This window comes from Pseudochaenichthys georgianus, chromosome 5 (assembly GCF_902827115.2).
Source record: "Pseudochaenichthys georgianus chromosome 5, fPseGeo1.2, whole genome shotgun sequence".
NCBI lineage: Eukaryota > Metazoa > Chordata > Actinopteri > Perciformes > Channichthyidae > Pseudochaenichthys > Pseudochaenichthys georgianus.
The window spans coordinates 22,128,651-22,146,124 of record NC_047507.1 but is presented as its reverse complement, the minus strand read 5'-3'; the positions used below and the strand labels follow the sequence as shown (position 1 = coordinate 22,146,124).

The 17,474-nt window shown below is 39.7% G+C and overlaps 2 protein-coding genes across 2 annotated transcripts; one reads left to right on the top strand and one right to left on the bottom strand.

Annotated features, from left to right (window-relative positions):
* Positions 1–56: 56 nt before the first annotated feature.
* tsfm (Ts translation elongation factor, mitochondrial) lies at positions 57–4,031 on the bottom strand. The gene is made up of 6 exons (XM_034083450.2): positions 3,910–4,031; positions 3,492–3,641; positions 3,258–3,386; positions 2,652–2,774; positions 2,217–2,298; positions 57–1,390 (listed from the first exon to the last, which is right to left on the bottom strand). Exons 1-6 carry the CDS (start codon positions 3,955–3,957, stop codon positions 996–998), a joined length of 927 nt encoding a protein of 308 aa, XP_033939341.1. The 5' UTR covers positions 3,958–4,031; the 3' UTR covers positions 57–995.
* A 6,548-nt stretch (positions 4,032–10,579) lies between these two features.
* On the top strand, positions 10,580–15,588 carry endou (endonuclease, polyU-specific). Its single transcript, XM_034083735.1, has 9 exons — positions 10,580–10,666; positions 11,170–11,292; positions 11,872–11,994; positions 13,839–14,010; positions 14,095–14,300; positions 14,696–14,809; positions 14,900–15,006; positions 15,105–15,247; positions 15,334–15,588. Exons 1-9 carry the CDS (start codon positions 10,609–10,611, stop codon positions 15,452–15,454), a joined length of 1,167 nt encoding a protein of 388 aa, XP_033939626.1. The 5' UTR covers positions 10,580–10,608; the 3' UTR covers positions 15,455–15,588.
* The last annotated feature ends 1,886 nt before the right edge of the window (positions 15,589–17,474 follow it).

Here is a 17,474-nt window from a genome sequence, read left to right as displayed (position 1 = left end):
TGTCTGTGTCCAATTTCCCTTGATTAAAAAATGGTTCATTAAAAAAAGAAAATACATCAATTGGCACACCGTTTAATAAAAGTAATCTTAGAAATAGTACTGTTACATTTAGTTTTAGCTTCAAGCAAATGCAATGTTTATTAAATACTACAAGTTGTGTGTTAAGTACAACTCTTTTGGTAATGTACTTTACTTGTGCTACTTTATCATTTCACTCCACTTCATCTCAGAGGTCAAATTGATTAATTTTCTTGAATTCAACAACATATAAATACACACAAGTGTTGGGGAATATTTTCCAAGGCCCATAACTTTGACCCAGTTTATCAGTTCAAACTGTCCTGACTGAGCACACGCACCTCGTAACCTTGGCTGCTGTGCTCTCAGTGTTCTGTCTCCCTGTTCCTGCCTGTTGGCGTCAGCTGATAGAGGTGTTATGATTGTATCTTGTTATGCAGCATGTTGATGATGCTCTCAGAACTAGCTAAATACATGGGTCCGGGGTAGAGTTCTTGAGAATTGACGTGGCAACTCTACCGTGCAGTCAGATCGTGGCTGCTGTGACTTGTGATGTGAATTCTCCGGCCGAAGCTCCAAATAAACCATCAGTGTTTGACATCAAAGCTCCTGCTCTTCCCGTGTCTCTTTCCTGAGTCGGTGACTCCCACTGCATTGCGACACAGAAGTTTCCCTTACAACAAGGATAGAAGGAACTAAGAAAACATAAGAATATGTAAATTACATCAGCAGGTTGACACATGATTAAAAACAAGTCTTATAATTCAAAACAATTTAACAAACAAATTCATTTGGACAAAGATTTCCAAGAAAAGCAAACACATTTTATTGTTGGATTGGTAATTTGTTGGTTGACCTGTATATATGTATATCTTTGTAATTCACACGGATACTGTGTGACTGTTGGATAAATGGGCATCTCCTTTTCATGTTTAATTAAGACACATGACAAATCCTTTTAGATAAATTCTCATCCTTCATTTGGCTTCTTCACTGGCTGTCTCGCCACACTGAAATCGGACAAAGTCCAGCACTCGAGCCTGTTGACCTTTGAGGAACTGAGCCACGGTCCTGCTGGGGTCTCCCAGGAAGGTCTGAGGCAGCAGGCGGGTCTCACTTTCCCCACAGGGGAGGTCATCCATGTTGCCCAGGGACACCGGGGACTCTCCCACTATGTGCTGTCCTAGCTTACGCCCCAGAACTTCCTGCTCTCCCTCCTCTCCTCCCTGAAACACGACCAGGGCGCCGTACCGACCCATGGCCACCTCGGTCTGGCCGCTCACACCACCGTGAACGTACGAGCCGATGTTCCACTCAGCCGGGACACCCACCGCCACCGCCCGCCGCACTGACAGATTCTCACCGAGGCGCCCTGGGGAGAAAGAGGGAAACATGTTTTACTGATTTCAGCAAAACGTGTTTTACTTCAGAACCGGGTTTATTGCCAAGAAGGTTTACAGATGACAGGAATTGGCTTTGGTGTATAATGGTGCGTACATAAACACAGTAGGAGGAATTCAAATGTAAAAAAAGAGCAAATATAGAAATAATATTGAAACTATTGTAAAAAGTACTATAAAAGATAAAAATAAATAAAAGTGTGAGTGTTGTAAGGAATGTGCAAAATAGTCCTATGAATATGCAAAGGTTTACAGTATAGAGAATCAGGAAGGACACAAACATGTCACTAGATGCCGGTTAATGGGACACTACCGTTAATGTGACACATAGTGACTATGGGAGTTAGGAGTCTGTGTCAATGGGGGTCAGTGGTAAAGAATAGTTTTGATAGTGTTATGGAATATTTAAAGTATAGGTCAAAGGATGTTTTGTTTGTTCTTTTTTTTGCTGTTAATTGATGATAAGTTGTTCATACCTAACATCTGGTATATTAACAAAACTTCAATGATATTGTGTGACTGTAAATCTGTCACAATCCCTCTCACACTTCTCAGTTGTGTTATACAATGTGGATGTTTATGCCCAACAATGTTTCGAATGTAAAGCATGCATGGAAACAAACTTACATGAAAACATTAACTTTATTTCAGAATTAGGTTTTATACTGCCATCATTGCTCATGAAGCCCAAATTGAAGAAAAACTTAAAATTCTAGTAGAGGGACCGAGGTGGTATATATGTTTGAAACCAAGACAACAGTGTTTTAGAGATAATTAAAGAAACATTTTCTTACTGACCTATTGTGAGAGCCACCCTGTCAGAAAGTGAAGCTCCTGCCTCCAAGCTGAGTTTGTTTAACTCATCGCCTACCAGGACACTCTGGAAACAAACATGTATGGAAGCAGCATTACAGCAGGGCAATGAAAACAGCCTTACCATGTACGGTATAACCTTTACATGTTTAAGAAGTCAATATGAAAAATTGCTTATAAAACACCAAAATGTAGTATACAGATGAAGTAGTGTGTATTTAAGTAAAGTACTTGCAATACTTATAACTTTGTAACTATGAAGATGTATTGAGCAGTGCCCGTGCTCGGCCTGTGGTCCTGCTGTTTGCATCTCTCTCATAAAAGTCTCATCCAGACAACTAGGCCTCTGTATGTGTCGATTTACATATTTTGAGAAAACGACATGACAGTACAGCTCCTGAAGTTACTATGTGGTTTTACCTTCACATATCCGCCCTGGCTTTGTGTTTTATTCCGGTGGTGAGCCATGGTTGCAAGCGCCACCTCCTTAACCAGCTGCTGGAACTTCTCATTGCGGGCAACGAAGTCTGTCTCACAGTTAACCTGCACCAAGCGCACAAGAAGAAAAGAGACGGATATATCTGAATGCAACTACATCAAACAAACTAGAAAGTGATCAATCTAAGTATTGATGCTTCTGGTGATTAAAAGCATAATATGTTGTTATCTATAAGTGGGGATCACCTATTTAAGAGAATGACAAAAGACAGAGTTTGAGAGTGCTTCTACCGGTTAGAATTATTTCAGCGTTCATTGTTCAGTAGGTTTTTACCAGGAGACAAATTATCTCCAGAGGTACACTCCTCTCTAAACAATCCGACCCTATGATTTCACCCACTAAAAACACTAATGCTAAATACATAAAGATCCCACCAAATAAATCATTGATTCTCAAAATGTAGCTTGGTTAAAAACGTCAGAGGTAGGGTTATTTTTTTTGTCAAATAATCTAAAAGTATTCTTCTATTAAGATACATGTAGAAATATTTATAATGCAATCCTTAAGCACTGTATCACGGGCCTTACCTCCACCATAACTGCAGCTTTATCTCCCATGAACAGGCCAATCAGCCCCTCTTTGGCTTTGCGACCCTCCAGCTTGTTTGCTTTGTTCCAGCCCTCCTTCTGCGCCTGCTCATTCAGCCAGGTCTCTGCCTGAAAGATTGTACATTAACATCAGTAACACATTCACAAAGATAGTAGTTTCAGACGACAACATACAGATATTGTTGTGCAGAGAGGATGAGAGATGTGGGTTACCTGTGTCATGTCATTATCAAACTTCATCAGGGCTTTCTTGCAGTTAATGAAAGTGTAGCCGGTGTTTTTCCGCAGTTTCATCAGCAGGGATTTATCAGCTGCAAGGAGCTGGAGACCTGTGTGTAGTGACTGTAGATGGCAAGTATTGACCTGAAGATGACAGAAGGGAGAATTGCATAACTTCAAAAATCCAGTAGATCTATTGAGTAGATATTACAGCGAGACGTCTAACAAGAGTGATATCAGATAACACATGAATTAAGAATATATTAGGGAGGTAACACATTGAGACTGGCACAGTAATGTTAAGCCGGTAAATCAGAAAATAATTAAGCTAACCAACAAACCAGTGAATGACAGTTCGAGCTTTAGGTAAAATGATACAAATAAGACTTAGTGTAAAGCTAGTTGTGCTCACCTTTGCAAGGTCTCTTGTAATTGTTCTGAATAAAAAGGTAAACGACATCTTTAAACCTTGTTGGACTGAAATGACTTTTGAAAGCTCGGTGTCATTGAATCCACGCTGTGTACGGAAGCCGCGCAGCGTCAAAGAGACTGTGAGAAGGCTCTTATCGCTGCTCCGCGCCCCCTACAGAGCGGGAGGGCTCATAGCCTGTCTCACATGGTAGGCTACATACAGTATACATTGCATAGATGTTACTTGTTAGACGCTTTTACCCAAAGCGACTCACATACTGTAAGTATTGAATACTCAATACTGTGGGCAATCCCCACAAGAGCAATTTGGGGTGAAGTGTCTTGCCCAGGGACACAACGACATGCTGACTGCATTGGGGTTTGAACCATAGTCTGTATCAGGGCCGGCCCTAGACATTTTGGTGTCCCCCCCCCCCCCCCCCCCCAAATGTATTCATTATTGTATGAACATGTTTTAATTGGCAGGTGGATGTCACATCCTCTAGGGGGGTCAGGGTTCCCCCCCGGAAAGATTTGTTTTAACATTTTAAAGTAAAATGCTTCAATCTGGTGCACTTTGAGCATAATTACTAGAGACTAGATCTAGGGGGTACAACTCTAAAACACCCATATGAAAAAGATCGGTTTACATTTTAATAACCAAATAAGTATGTGAACATAACCAATAACCTACCATAGCCAATAACAAATAGATGTTACGTATTTTATTTTTTGTTGTTCATTCATATCTTATTTGACCTAGTTAACGTTTATTTATTCATGCATTTTTTTTATATCTCTAGTTTTAAACGATATGTTCGGGTACTGTCCTATAGTATACATTGGAATGATTTCAAACCTGTTATGTATCCCAATAATTATAAAGGCGTGCCTTGGAAAGATTTGTTTACATAAATTGTGACCAAACCGTTTGAGACCCACTGAGATAACTTAGACTAAAGTGAACTATCTAAACACTCAAAGTCCTTTACCTCACTGAGCTGTAGTTATCAGCCTCAATCCAACACAGGGATGCAAACTCATCAGGTATGAAAAAGGTGACAAGGATCCGAGCCTCCCGACCCCACGGAATATCGGCTTTAAAATGAGGAATAACAGGATTGTAGCAGTCAGAACAACTAAAGCAGCAGTGTTAATAATAACAGAAACACCAAAGAGTCACATCTAATAGAAATATATAAAAGCATTTATTTTAATTGTGTAGCAGTCAGTTTATAATTTTGGCAGCACTGTTGAGCATTTTGAAAATGTATTTCCATGCCTCTGTGCAAGGCTTAGTCTTTCTATCTGTATAGCCACTGGTGTTAAGTTCATAAACTCAACAAGTACTATACGTGGGTACAATTTTGAGATACATGTACTTTATTTAAGTATTTCAATGTTTTGCTACTTTGTTCTTCTTCTCCACTACAGTTCAGAGGTAAATGGTGTACTTTTACTCCACTACATTTATGTAATACCTTTGGCTACTTTACAGATGTGGAAGAATGATGTGAAATATACTCAAGTGTTGAATCAGACTTTAGTTCCACCTGGAGTAAATTCACAAGCTACCCTGCAGTATACAAAGTCATTCAAACTAGCTGCACCTTTACCAGCTTTGAGAACACTTTCATGATCAATCATTATAAAACATATCATATATATTATTCTGAAATGGACCAATCTGCACAACGACTACTTTTACTGTCGCTACTTTCAATATATTTTGATGAGAATACTTTTCTACTTTCACTTGAGGAACATTTTGAATGCAGAACTTTTACTGTAACAGAGTATTCCTACACTCTGGTACTTTTACTCAAGTACAAGACCTGAGCACTTCTACTTTTACTGTCGCTACTTTAACTATATTTTGATGATAATACTTTTGTACTTTTATTTGAGGAACATTTTGATTGCAGGATTGTTCCTACACTCTGGTACTTCTACTTTGACTCAAACCTGAGTACTTGTACTTTTACTCAACTACAAGATTTGAGTACTTCCACTTTTACTAAAGTACAAGATCTGAGTACTTCTACTTTTACTCCTACAAGATCTGAGTACTTACTACTTTTAATCAAGTACAATATCTGAGTACTTCTACTTTTACTCTAGTACAAGATCTGAGTACTTCTACTTTTAATCAAGTACAAGATCTGAGTAGCCTACTTCTACTTTTACTCAAGAACAAGATCTATACTTATACCACCTCTGTTTATAGCCTATGAAAGAAACTATTAGAAAACGAAGGCTAAAGCTAACGTTAGCAGATAGTGACAATGTATGCTAGTTAGCCAGCTCAACGATAATATTGCGACAGAAAAACCTTTCAGTGCACATCACGCTTTGAACATCCATGGGTAGAAACATGTTTTTTTCTGCTGTAAATTTGGGCATTTTAACATGGGGGTCTATGGAAATTGCTCCTTTCTGCAGCCAGTCCCTAGCGGCCCATGTATGAACTGCAGTGTGTGGCACTTCCGTATTGGCTTCCCGGCTGTTCCCCAGAGTTTGCCGCTTGGATATATGAACAACAAAGTGGTCAAAAATCATTTTATTCATTTTTTGGAAACATTTTCATGATCGCTTTTTTCGTTTTACATTTTCATTTATTGTCATTTCCATTCAGTCATTCATTAAGTGCTATTAAAATGTTAATGTGCTACATATCCAAACAAACAAAGTGTGCAATCCAATTAATGTTAATCTAACTGGGTTTTGATAACATATCTCTTTTTCTTCTCTCAATTATTTTATTTCTATTGTGCACTCTAATCTACGGAGCCCCTAAAGCAGGGGGGTAAAACTCAATTTCATCGCGGGCCACATCAGCATTATGGTTGCACTCAAAGGGCCGGTTGTAACTATATAAATATACATATATAAATACATAATATACATAACATAATGTTTTATATGACATTATTGCCTCTGCATTGGATTATTATATTATAGGGTAATAACTTCATAAATAACTACGTCTGAAAGCAGGGCAAATAATTGCAAGTCTCTTCAGTGTGCATGTCACAAAATCAGATGCATTGTGGGACATGTAGTTTATGGGCAACCTGTTTCTGTAAATCGGCAAGTAACCGTATATTATATTCTTTGCAAGCTCTTGCGGGCCACATAAAATGAAGTTGCGGGCCGGATTTGGCCCCCGGGCCTTGAGTTTGACACCCCTGCCCTAAAGGGACATGAAAAAAAAAAAAAAAAAAACAGAGGGAGAAAAAAAAAAGTCAGGATAACGGGTTAGTATCTCGTGCGCACGAGAAACGAATCCGTTCTCCTGACTTTATTTTTTTTTGAGAAAGTTACCGATGCACCAAGGAGGAAGTGGAACACGAGACAACCATGTCATTGCAGACTGTTATGTTTACGTGGGGAAATGACAGTGCATACATTATTTGAGATATATTTTGAAGTCAGACTTAATTTTATGAAACCTCCTTTCCTATCATTCTCATCATTCTAGAGAATTCGAACGGCACTTATCATGGCTGCCACTGAGGGACTTCCGGGTCATTTCACTCCTTTAGGAAGGTTCCTACGCTAAATGGACTATTCGACTTCAGCCTAATTTCCCTGCTTCTCGTGGTTTCCTTGCGTCCCTCTATGCTTCCCTGGTGGGAGGGACTAGTCGCAGGGAAACGACGCAAGTGAGGGACGCAATGGAATCCATTTAACCGAAGTGAGAAGGACCCAGGGAGAGGGACCAGACATTATACAAAGAGGAAAACATTTAAAAACAAAGGTGGAAAACATAAATCCAAAACCATGACAATTGAGGCACTTCACTATTTCCATTTTATGCTACTTTAAAGGCTATCATTTGAACAGCAGATATTGTACTTTTTAAAATACTACACTTATTGACAACATTAGTACCAGTAACTTTGGGGAATCCGAATTAAATCAACTAATGATTAATGATACATTTACCCAGCCAGTTTACCAAGTCATTAAAAATAATATTTCAGATTTTACCCAGTTATCAAATTGTATCTGGTTGCTTTATCCTTCTATTATACAGTAGGAGCATCGGATACTATCACTCAAATCACAATTATAATAATAGCTTGGATTTATATAGTGCCTTTCATGGGACCCAAGGTTGCTTTTCAAAGATAAACAGGAGTAAAAACAAACAAAACAAAAACAAAAGGCAGACAGATAAACAGTCAGACAGACAAAATAACAAATAAATTAGGGGCCGAAGGCCTTGGCAAACTAGGCGTCAAGCGTGGGGATGTTGCGGATCTCCGCAGGGAGAGCATTGGGTGCACAGGGGCTGCCACAGGGGGTGGTGAGCAGGCCAGAGTCTAAGGACCGCAGGTTCCGGGATGGGGCAGCATGTGGACGGAGGAGATTGTAAGAGATTGCTGCTAGCAATTACCTCATTCTTTCTCTTTTAAATAAAAACATATATTTTCTTGTTCGTACCTGTTTCTTTGACATTTCTTCAGCCCCACCCCACCCGTACCTTTCAGCCTCTATCTCACCTTTCCTGTTTCTCCTCTTAATACAATACTCTTTTTTTTAACCAGCTTGCCTGTCCAGTGTCTGCTTTTGGGTTATGCTTCTAATTTGTGAAAGAAACACTTTCTCTATCTTTGTCTTTTCTAACTCACTACTGGGCACTATACTTGATAAGGGAAATAAAATGCTACAATTTAATTTATGGTTATTGGGGAAATAGAGATGGGTGATTAAAGTATATTTAATTAAATAACTGCATTTCAGAGACGTGCACTGGTACGGGCTAATGTTGCCCGGGCAATGGCCCTTTTGTCATTTGTGGCTGACCTGCCCCTCTGGAGAGAGTGAGAGGTTTATGTTTTTTCTGTTGTGACCGAATAAACATGATAAGCCCACAAGTATTGTAGCGTCTCGCTGCGATAAAACACACCTTGTCAGCGCTGTCATCTGCCCCCAGTCACGTCACGTGACTTTGTTTACAATCTGACTGCTGAAAGCAAAGGACAGCCCTCCGGCCTCATATGGCTATGGTGATCATACCAAATGCCCACCTGGCTTTGGTGGCAAATCCCCAGGTCAATCTGTCCCCGGAAATGTCCCCGTTTTTAAATATGCTTATATTGATTTTGAGTTTTCTCAGGGCAGTTAGAGTAGGGGACAAACCAGGGCACTTTACTTCCTCTTGACACCGTCGGTTATTTACACCAAAACAATCTAAATAGGTTATACTTGTTATTGTGCTTCTGTCTTTCTGTGTCTCTTCATCTGCTCCGTAAACTCCCTCAACGGGGGCGCTCTCTCTCTTTTCTTGATCGCCCTCTCACAGAGAACACTTCACTGTCCCGCTTCATTGTAGGATTTCTGCTATGTCTCTACTTTAGTTTGACCATCTCTGTTATTAGGTTATGGAATCCTAAATAAATCAGTAATTAGATACCTTACCATTACTGCGCTCATAAAGAATGATAAGAATAAGAATAATGCGTATTGAACTGGTTTAATTAATTAGTGAGTTTATTTAAGAAAATTACTTAGAAGCCCTATTTTATCAGTATGTCTGCACAGAAGTTACAATGGTCAAACTAGCCTACATTAAAACAGAATTGTCCCCATCTCTTTAATAGTTAGTAACATTATATATTTTAATGATATATGGACCGCAAAACAAAAGATTTCCCTGGATTTCATTTAGAAAAAAATTCAAAAGGTCTTATGTTTTTTTCTGGGGGGGGGGCAGGGCCCTTTTTCTAGTTTAGAGCAATAGCCCCTCCAAATGTCTGTGCACGTCCCTGCTGCATTTGGTACAATTTTGAATGCAGGAATTTAACTGCAATGTAGTCTCACGTCATTACTCCTACTTCAGTAAAATATCTGAATACCTCAACTTTTACTGTTCAAACTACACCGACAGAAAGGCATCAACTCCCAGGTAAAACTGCAAACTGTTCTTGATCTGGTTATCTCTTATTGTTTCAAACTGAAATTCAGCTGTCATTTTCTTTTGTAAGTGTCTGTTTTAAAGCATGTAAAAGCCTCAGAGTAATAATCACCATTTGATTGTATACATATATTCATTATTTAGAGGGCCCACATGCACCTTCACATGTGCCCTCGGACAGAGAGGCAGTGAGCTATTCTGAGTTCACTGACCTTGCACAAAGCCTGTGAAATGCAGCATCTGGACCTTTTGGCAGGAGAAATATGAACGTCTAGTCCTGTAATTTTCTTTTCTTTAAATGTAATTTGTGTTTGACAGTAGCACCTTAAATTGTAATCAAATTAAAGGGACATTTTGTTTCTTAATATCAATGTTACAACAATTACATTAAAATCAGTAGTCAGTATCGCAGCTCGCACCTTGATATGGATTTGTTTTGATACATTAAAGTGCCGCCTGTGTGCTAAACAGGTGAGCAGTTTCACAGAGAAGAGATACATAGAAAGTTCTATTTACACTTTATGAAATAAATAATTGATAGGACGTCCTGTTCTACAAGATATCGATTAGTAATCCTTCACAAATCCCAATAAGGAACAAAAGCTCACAGTTTGGAAGACCTGACAACATAAGTTATCTGGGACATCATTGCAATGAAGTGAGGCATCCTGACTAATGGGCTGGATTCAAGTCAGTTTTGGGTGGGTCATGCAAAACTTGTTATAAAAGAGGAACGTTCAAACAGTCAGTCTGTGATCACATTACAGCGGAGCCAAGATGAAGGTCATCGCTTTCCTTGCACTCTGGGTGACCCTGTTCCACCAGGGATACAGCAGTAAGATACTTTTTATGCTCTTTTATCACCATAAGCTATTACTACAGGCGCTGTTCGGGAGAAGTTAGCTTCATGTGATTGGACTGGTATTTTAACTATATTTTGTAGTGGTTTATATTTATTGTGCCTTCTTTGTGTAATTAAATACATAATATATCCAAAAAATGTGCCATAAAAATACAGTTAATGAATTAAATGAAACCCCCTTTGGCCATCAATGCTTTTAAATATAAGTTAAATATTTAAAAAGGTTGTTGGCATGTGACTTTATCGTGTTATTATGTCATTTGCTTTTGTCTCCAATAGGTTTGCATTGACCTCCCCCCCCCCCCCCCCCACAGATTAGTTTAATCAACTTTTTTAGGGTCGCTTCGCTGTAGTTCAACCTTTTTAAAAGTGACATAAGCTTGCAAAACCTTGCTTTCCAAGTAGCCTCCCAAACACTGATTACAGTTTAAAATAGGATTGTTTTTAAGTTGCTAATGTGTCGAATTGCTCCTCAGACTCTCTGGATACATGTGTGGGTCGCTGTGGTTACGGCACCGACAACAGTTTCTCCTGTCAGTGTAACACGTCCTGTGAGCGCTTCAAAGACTGTTGCTCTGACTACACCAACGTTTGTAAAAGTGAGTGACAAAAGCTTATTTTAGAACTTAAAATATTCTGAATTATGTACTTGAATTTGATTATCATGCAAATCAAGCAGGATCTTTTTACTATTTTAAGTTGACTTATTATGTAGATCAAGCAAAACCAGTACTTAGAAATGATTATAAGACATATTTAGTAGTACTGGATAATGATTAAAACCACAGGCAGTGCATTTGATAATAGATTACACCTCCAGTTTTGATTCAGACCTTTGAATACATTTTAACCGTTCTTGCTAAAGCATTCACTTTTTCCAGTGAAGCAATATTTTCCATTGTGCATTTGGAGGTTGAGAAATACTTGTGTGGGTGTAGCTAAAAAGATATGCAGACATTACAAAAATACATCCAGTGAGAAAACATGCACAATGTCTTTTGTTTGAATACAATTCAGATTCATTCAAAAATAATATCTTCATGTAGAGATACAAGCTTAATTTTTATTGTTTTTTATCACAGATTCAATTATATTACATTTTCATTCATGAGGGTTTCATTATTTGTTATCACTCAGTAGACTTCTGTGGAAAGTTAACGGTTTGTTTTCCTCTCTAGCTTCGGCCTTATCTTGTAAAGGCAGATGTGATGAGCAATTCAATTCTCAGAACGAGTGCCACTGCAACTCCAAGTGTGCCCAGCACCAAAACTGCTGCAGCGACTACGCAGACCTCTGTGACAGTAAGCCCCCCCCCCCCCCCCCACCCCGTGTTTATCTGTTTGTCTTTCCTAAGCAGCTACTCGTGACACCTGGTCCCTTTCCCATGGTGGACACTGAATCTAACCGTCATCAGTCCCATGGCGCTGCACTGAAAAACAGTCAGAAACCTATGAGTTGTGCTGAAAAGAGATGATCCCTTATACTGTCATTTAAACAACAACTCGAGGCTTCAAGAGTGACATAATCCAACATTTCACAAAAAAGCAAAGATGATAGGAGAATCCAAAGAAAACTGTACAACTATTTTATTCTTTCTACGTCTCCTTCTAACCTCACGACCCCTACGATTTGTTTTGGACCCTTTGTATGGTCACAGCCCCCAGGTTGGGAACCACTGGACTAAACTACCCAACTGTAGAGGAAGAATGCATTTGTATTAAGTCATTTATTAATATATATCAACATATTGATCACAGGGACGTTTTACTTTTGATACTTCAAGTAGCCTACATTTTTGCTGATAAAGAATCTTAACTTTAATTAAAGAAAGATGTTAAATGAAGAAACTTACTCGTAATAAAAATCTTTAAAATGGTGGTAATAGTAAGTGTTCTTCAGTGAAGGCTGAATATTTCAACACTGTTTGCTTTCGTGGCCGACCTCCCTTGTGTAAAATCTTTGTTCAGTGTTTGACCAGCGGGTGCTGCTGTTGTGCTATAAAACCTACTGCAAGCAAAACAAAGTTCAGTTTGCTCTTCCCTCTAAACTGCACCATTCTTCAACAGTTATAATACTCAGTGGTGGGAGGAGTATTAAGGTCCTTTACTGTAATACAAAAAGCAATACTACAATATAAATGTACTCCATTACACATCTTTCCTTAAAAAAATTTCTAAAGTAAAGTTACAGAAGTTTTACTTACAAATTCAACTTGAACTCTGTCGGTAAAAGGCAAGGCAAGGCAAGGCAAGGCAAGGCAAGGCAAGGCAAGTTTATTTATATAGCACTTTTCGACGCAGGGTAATTCAAAGTGCTTTACAAAAAAGAAATGAAAGACATTAAGCATTAAAAAAGAAAAGCTAATAAAATAAACATTAAGGAAAAATACATGGATAAAAGTTACAGTGCAGTCTAAAATATGAATAGTTCAATTAAACATTACAAGAAAAAGTACATGGATAAAAGTTACAGTGCTAATAAAATAAACATTAAGGAAAATACATGGATAAAAGTTACAGTGCAGTCTAAAATATGATTTAATAAAAGTACTCATTGTGAAGAATGACCATTGCGGAGTGTTTATATTATCATTACAATATCATGAGGGAAGATTAACTTTAACTTTGAAGTTGCTCAAGGTGGAACTTAGTAACTATACCATTTTATTTGATATACTGTACTTAACCCTCAAAACAATAATTTTGTATATTAAATCACTCAACCTGTTAACTTAAATTATTCAAGAAAACTTTGTTTTATTTGCATGCCTCCGCGGTAAATGAAATATCAACAGAGAAAGTCTTGATTAGGAATTATGATCCCGTTGGACAACAGCATAACTATATGAAAACACCCGTTTACAAACTCTTGTGTAGTATCATTGAAAGTTTAATTTTCCAGTTGTGTGCCCACTTCCCAAAAACATGCTTTATCAGTAGAATATTGCATAAACAGGACTTGCATGGATGAGTAGTTCAGCTTGTTGAAGTGTGAGACTTGAGAAAGTGTTTTTATTAAATAATGATACATTGTGTGAGACATTGTAAATCTATGTTTTGATATAGCTTTCTTTTTGTTTAACCATGGTCCCCATTTGAAACACTAATATGATGAAGACATAATCTGTGTGTGTGGTGTTGTGCAGGTAATGGAGGAGGCAGTGGTGGTGTGATCACTGATGCTGAGATCAAGTCTCTCTCTGAGGCGCTCTACGCTCTGGATTCAAACAAGGCTTCATCCTCAGAGCTGATCATTGACCCTCAGGCTCTGGTGCACGACTCTCAGACCAGCTCCATGACCGATCTCTCTTCTGGAAAGTGAGGAGATCTTCTTGACCCTAATGTTTAGTATATTTTACCCTATTTTCCTGTCTCATCATGTGTTTGTTTCTGTGTCCCCAGCTTGTTCCAATACCTGAACGAGGAGGTTCTGTTCTCCAGGCCCACCTACACTGCCTTCCTGGCGGTGCTGGACAACTACAACAGGATGACCGGTCAGAATGAAGACTTCAGCCAGCAGCAGCTGGCCGAGCAGGAAGACTTCGTCAGGGAGACCATGGCCAACACCGAGTTGGGCCGTGAGCTGTTTGCTTTCCTCTACACCAAGGGTAACTACGTCAACGTAACAGCAGGGGGGAGTAACCAGCCACATGCCAACATTACAAAAGAAATTGTAATCACAAATTGAAAGACAAAATATGTATTAATGTATTAATTAATATGTAACATCCTTGGGTTACAATTTAAGCCCAGTTGTTTTCTTTCAAGACTATATTTGTTTATATGTTGTCAAATTGGCGCCATTAAAGTATCAGATGAGCTCTATGATCCTATTTTCAGTGTTTAAATTAATCTACTGGATAACGTTACAGGTAAAAGGATTTTAAAGGACTCTTAAAATTCCACGATTGCCTTTTACACGTGCAGTATCTTTGCCTCATGTATTTCTCTCACAGTTTAACATATATAGTGCTTACAGTGTTCTGTGATTCTGTATTTTAAGGCGTCTACGCTTCAGAGGAAGAGTTCCTTCAGGACCTGAAGATGATGTGGTTTGGTCTGTACTCTCGCAACAACAACAAGAAGGACTCCAGCGGCTTTGAACACATCTTTGCAGGTTCGGACAGTGCACATTTCTTCCAAAAAGCACAGATGTTTTGCCCCAAAAAGTGTTTTCATGATTATTAAGAAACACATTCTGTGACAGGTGAGATCAAGGGAGGAAAAGTGTCTGGGTTCCACAACTGGATCCAGTTTTACCTTCTGGAGAAAAGCGGAAAGCTGAACTACTACAGCCACAGCTTCAATGGGCCTGTAAGCATACCCAACACAGACCTCAATGTGTTCATTCAACATGTGACATGTGTAGCACTCCATCATTTCTCCTCTTTCTTTCTTCCCCCTGCTCTCAGTGGACTTCCTACCCTGATGTCCTGGGAATGCAGTTCATGTGGGAGGGCTACTTCAAGCAGGTCGGATCTGCAGTCATTGGCTGCAGCCCTGAATTTGACTTTGCTTTGTACAGCCTCTGCTACATCACTCGTCCTGGAAAACAGTGAGTATACCTAAAGGACCTGCGATGTTTTCTTGCATGTAGATCGTTTCTGATTCCGATTTGTTTATATTATCCCTCATCCGCAGGTGTCACCTGAGCCTGGGAGGGAAGAAGCTCATGATCCAAACCTACACATGGGAAAGGTCTTTCTACGGCGATGGGAAGAAGTACATCGGCTCTGCCTTTCCTGCAACCCCCAGGAACTAAAGCTGACATCTTCCAAATAACAAGCAAACATTTCATGACCCTCATTATGTAATCACATACAAAGGATTTTCTCAGTGAGAGGTCTTCATAAATGTAATTCAACTTTTCTGTTTAAAATAAAATACATCTGCTTATTTTGTTTCCTGAAATGTTTTAAAATAACATAAATATTCACATTTTGCTTCTCTAGCCCTCAGTGGCACTTCCACTTGTACAAATAAAACGGGAAATCAGAGAGTTGGTTAATCTGCAGTGTAGCCTCTCGTGCACAGTCTCACAGACCAAGAGAATGTGCTGATCTCCCAGGGGCATGATCAAACTGTGCCTAATGGGGCAAAAAAAGGGCTTTTACACACCCCGCGTGGGCACAATACTGACACCAACCCTTCAGCGTTAAGAGCATGTGTGCATCTAACACAATTGATTATTGTCTATAAAAACAGCAAAACAAAAAACAAAATGCAGTCTTTTTCAGAATGAACTATAGAAACAAAAAGACATGAACAGATTCTGTTCTGCTTGACCTGCTTCAAACAGTAGCCACCAGCTAAACCTGTTCTTATCAGCTGTCCATAAAGCTGTGTGTCTAACTCCCCAGTGTGGGGTAAAGTGTGTGTGTGTGTGTGTGTGTGTGTGTGTGTGTGTGTGTGTGTGTGTGTGTGTGTGTGTGTGTGTGTGTGTGTGTGTGTGTGTGTGTGTGTGTGTGTGTGGTGTGTGTGTGTGTGTGTGTGTGTGTGTGTGTGTGTGTGTGTGTGTGTGTGTGTGTGTGTGTGTGTGTGTGTGAGTCCAGCTGGGATGGGGGTTGATTTTAGTCTTTCACTCATCTAGGGTGACTAACAGGATAAATTCTGGTCTGCCGACAGAACAGGGGACACACTTGCAGCCCTGTTTGAAGAAAGTATAACAGGAGATGGATCTGCCACTGATCCCATTGTCCGCCCGTCAGTGTGCATTCATGCAAAACAAGAGCACAAGACCAGTTCGCAGGAAAACCTCAGCGATTTATCTGCATTGGGCCTCACATGCAGTCAAAGTGCTCAACAACAATAAAGTCAGCCCAGGGAAGAATTTCTCTCGCTTTTTTGTCAGAGCATATTACATTTTCTGAGCCGGTGACTCTAGAAATTAGAAGAGTAAATCTTCTCTCTTTTCAGACTGCTTTCTTTTTAAGGCCCTGATGAAATCAAATTAGACCACAGTGTGGCAAATAAAAGAAAAAAAAGATTCAATTGTTTCTTTTGTCACTCACACAACTTCATAATCGAATTATAGCTGGCCACCCGCCAGCGTGTCCTCGCATCTCCCCCAAATGGGCTTTTTCTGGCAGATCTCGTGAGCCACCTGACTTTTGTTTTGTAATTATATTATCCCGCTCTCCTTTTAGCGTGTTGTGGCTAATGGCTGCGCGGGCCAGCCCAGCTGCACATGCAGAAACAAAGCTGCTTATGGGGCCAGACAATGGGCCCGTGGAAAAGGGACGCCTGAAGGCGGTCAGCCAATGAGCACGCACAACGGGGGGCCAACAGAGGGTTTAGGGAAGGGTTAAGGGGGTTTAGGGGTTCAGGCAGGGGGGTGTCTATTTTACCCAGTAGTGGGGTCCATCATTGAGATGATTAGTAGGACACATGGTCAACATCACCCCTGTCTCCCCAGGGTCGGTGCTCGGCTGGAGGAAGGTTCAGGTTTTGGCTTAGATGCCGGCCTTTTCTAAAGTTGATGCAGGACCATGAAATACAGAGCAACGTTCATTCTCTGGAGTTGTTTTTGTGCTTTCCAAACAATTTGAAGACCGCATTGTCATTCTTAGTGGTTACTGACATATGCAGAGTGATGGATAAAATCTTGATGCATTGCGCTGACCTTGTTAGAGGCTTTGGATATTGTTGGAGGAAAAATGTATTTGATTGCTGCATATGCAATCCCTCCACTACTCTAAACACACACACACTGACATGCACACACTCCTCGTGCTGTGGGGATGACATCTCTCGGAGGACTTCCAGTATGACAGATGGAAAAA

What these genes read in the sequence shown, in the direction of transcription:
- tsfm (XM_034083450.2), bottom strand. Translation starts at nt 3,957, where the DNA reads ATGTCGTTTACCTTTTTATTCAGAACAATTACAAGAGACCTTGCAAAG. An exon ending in TTACAAGAGACCTTGCAAAG is followed by an intron (nt 3,642 to 3,909) that starts GTGAGCACAACT and finishes TGTCATCTTCAG; the next exon opens with GTCAATACTTGCCATCTACA. An exon ending in GCCAGGGCGGATATGTGAAG is followed by an intron (nt 2,299 to 2,651) that starts GTAAAACCACAT and finishes GTTTGTTTCCAG; the next exon opens with AGTGTCCTGGTAGGCGATGA.
- endou (XM_034083735.1), top strand. Translation starts at nt 10,609, where the DNA reads ATGAAGGTCATCGCTTTCCTTGCACTCTGGGTGACCCTGTTCCACCAG. An exon ending in TGCTTTCCTCTACACCAAGG is followed by an intron (nt 14,301 to 14,695) that starts GTAACTACGTCA and finishes CTGTATTTTAAG; the next exon opens with GCGTCTACGCTTCAGAGGAA. An exon ending in CTTTGAACACATCTTTGCAG is followed by an intron (nt 14,810 to 14,899) that starts GTTCGGACAGTG and finishes ATTCTGTGACAG; the next exon opens with GTGAGATCAAGGGAGGAAAA.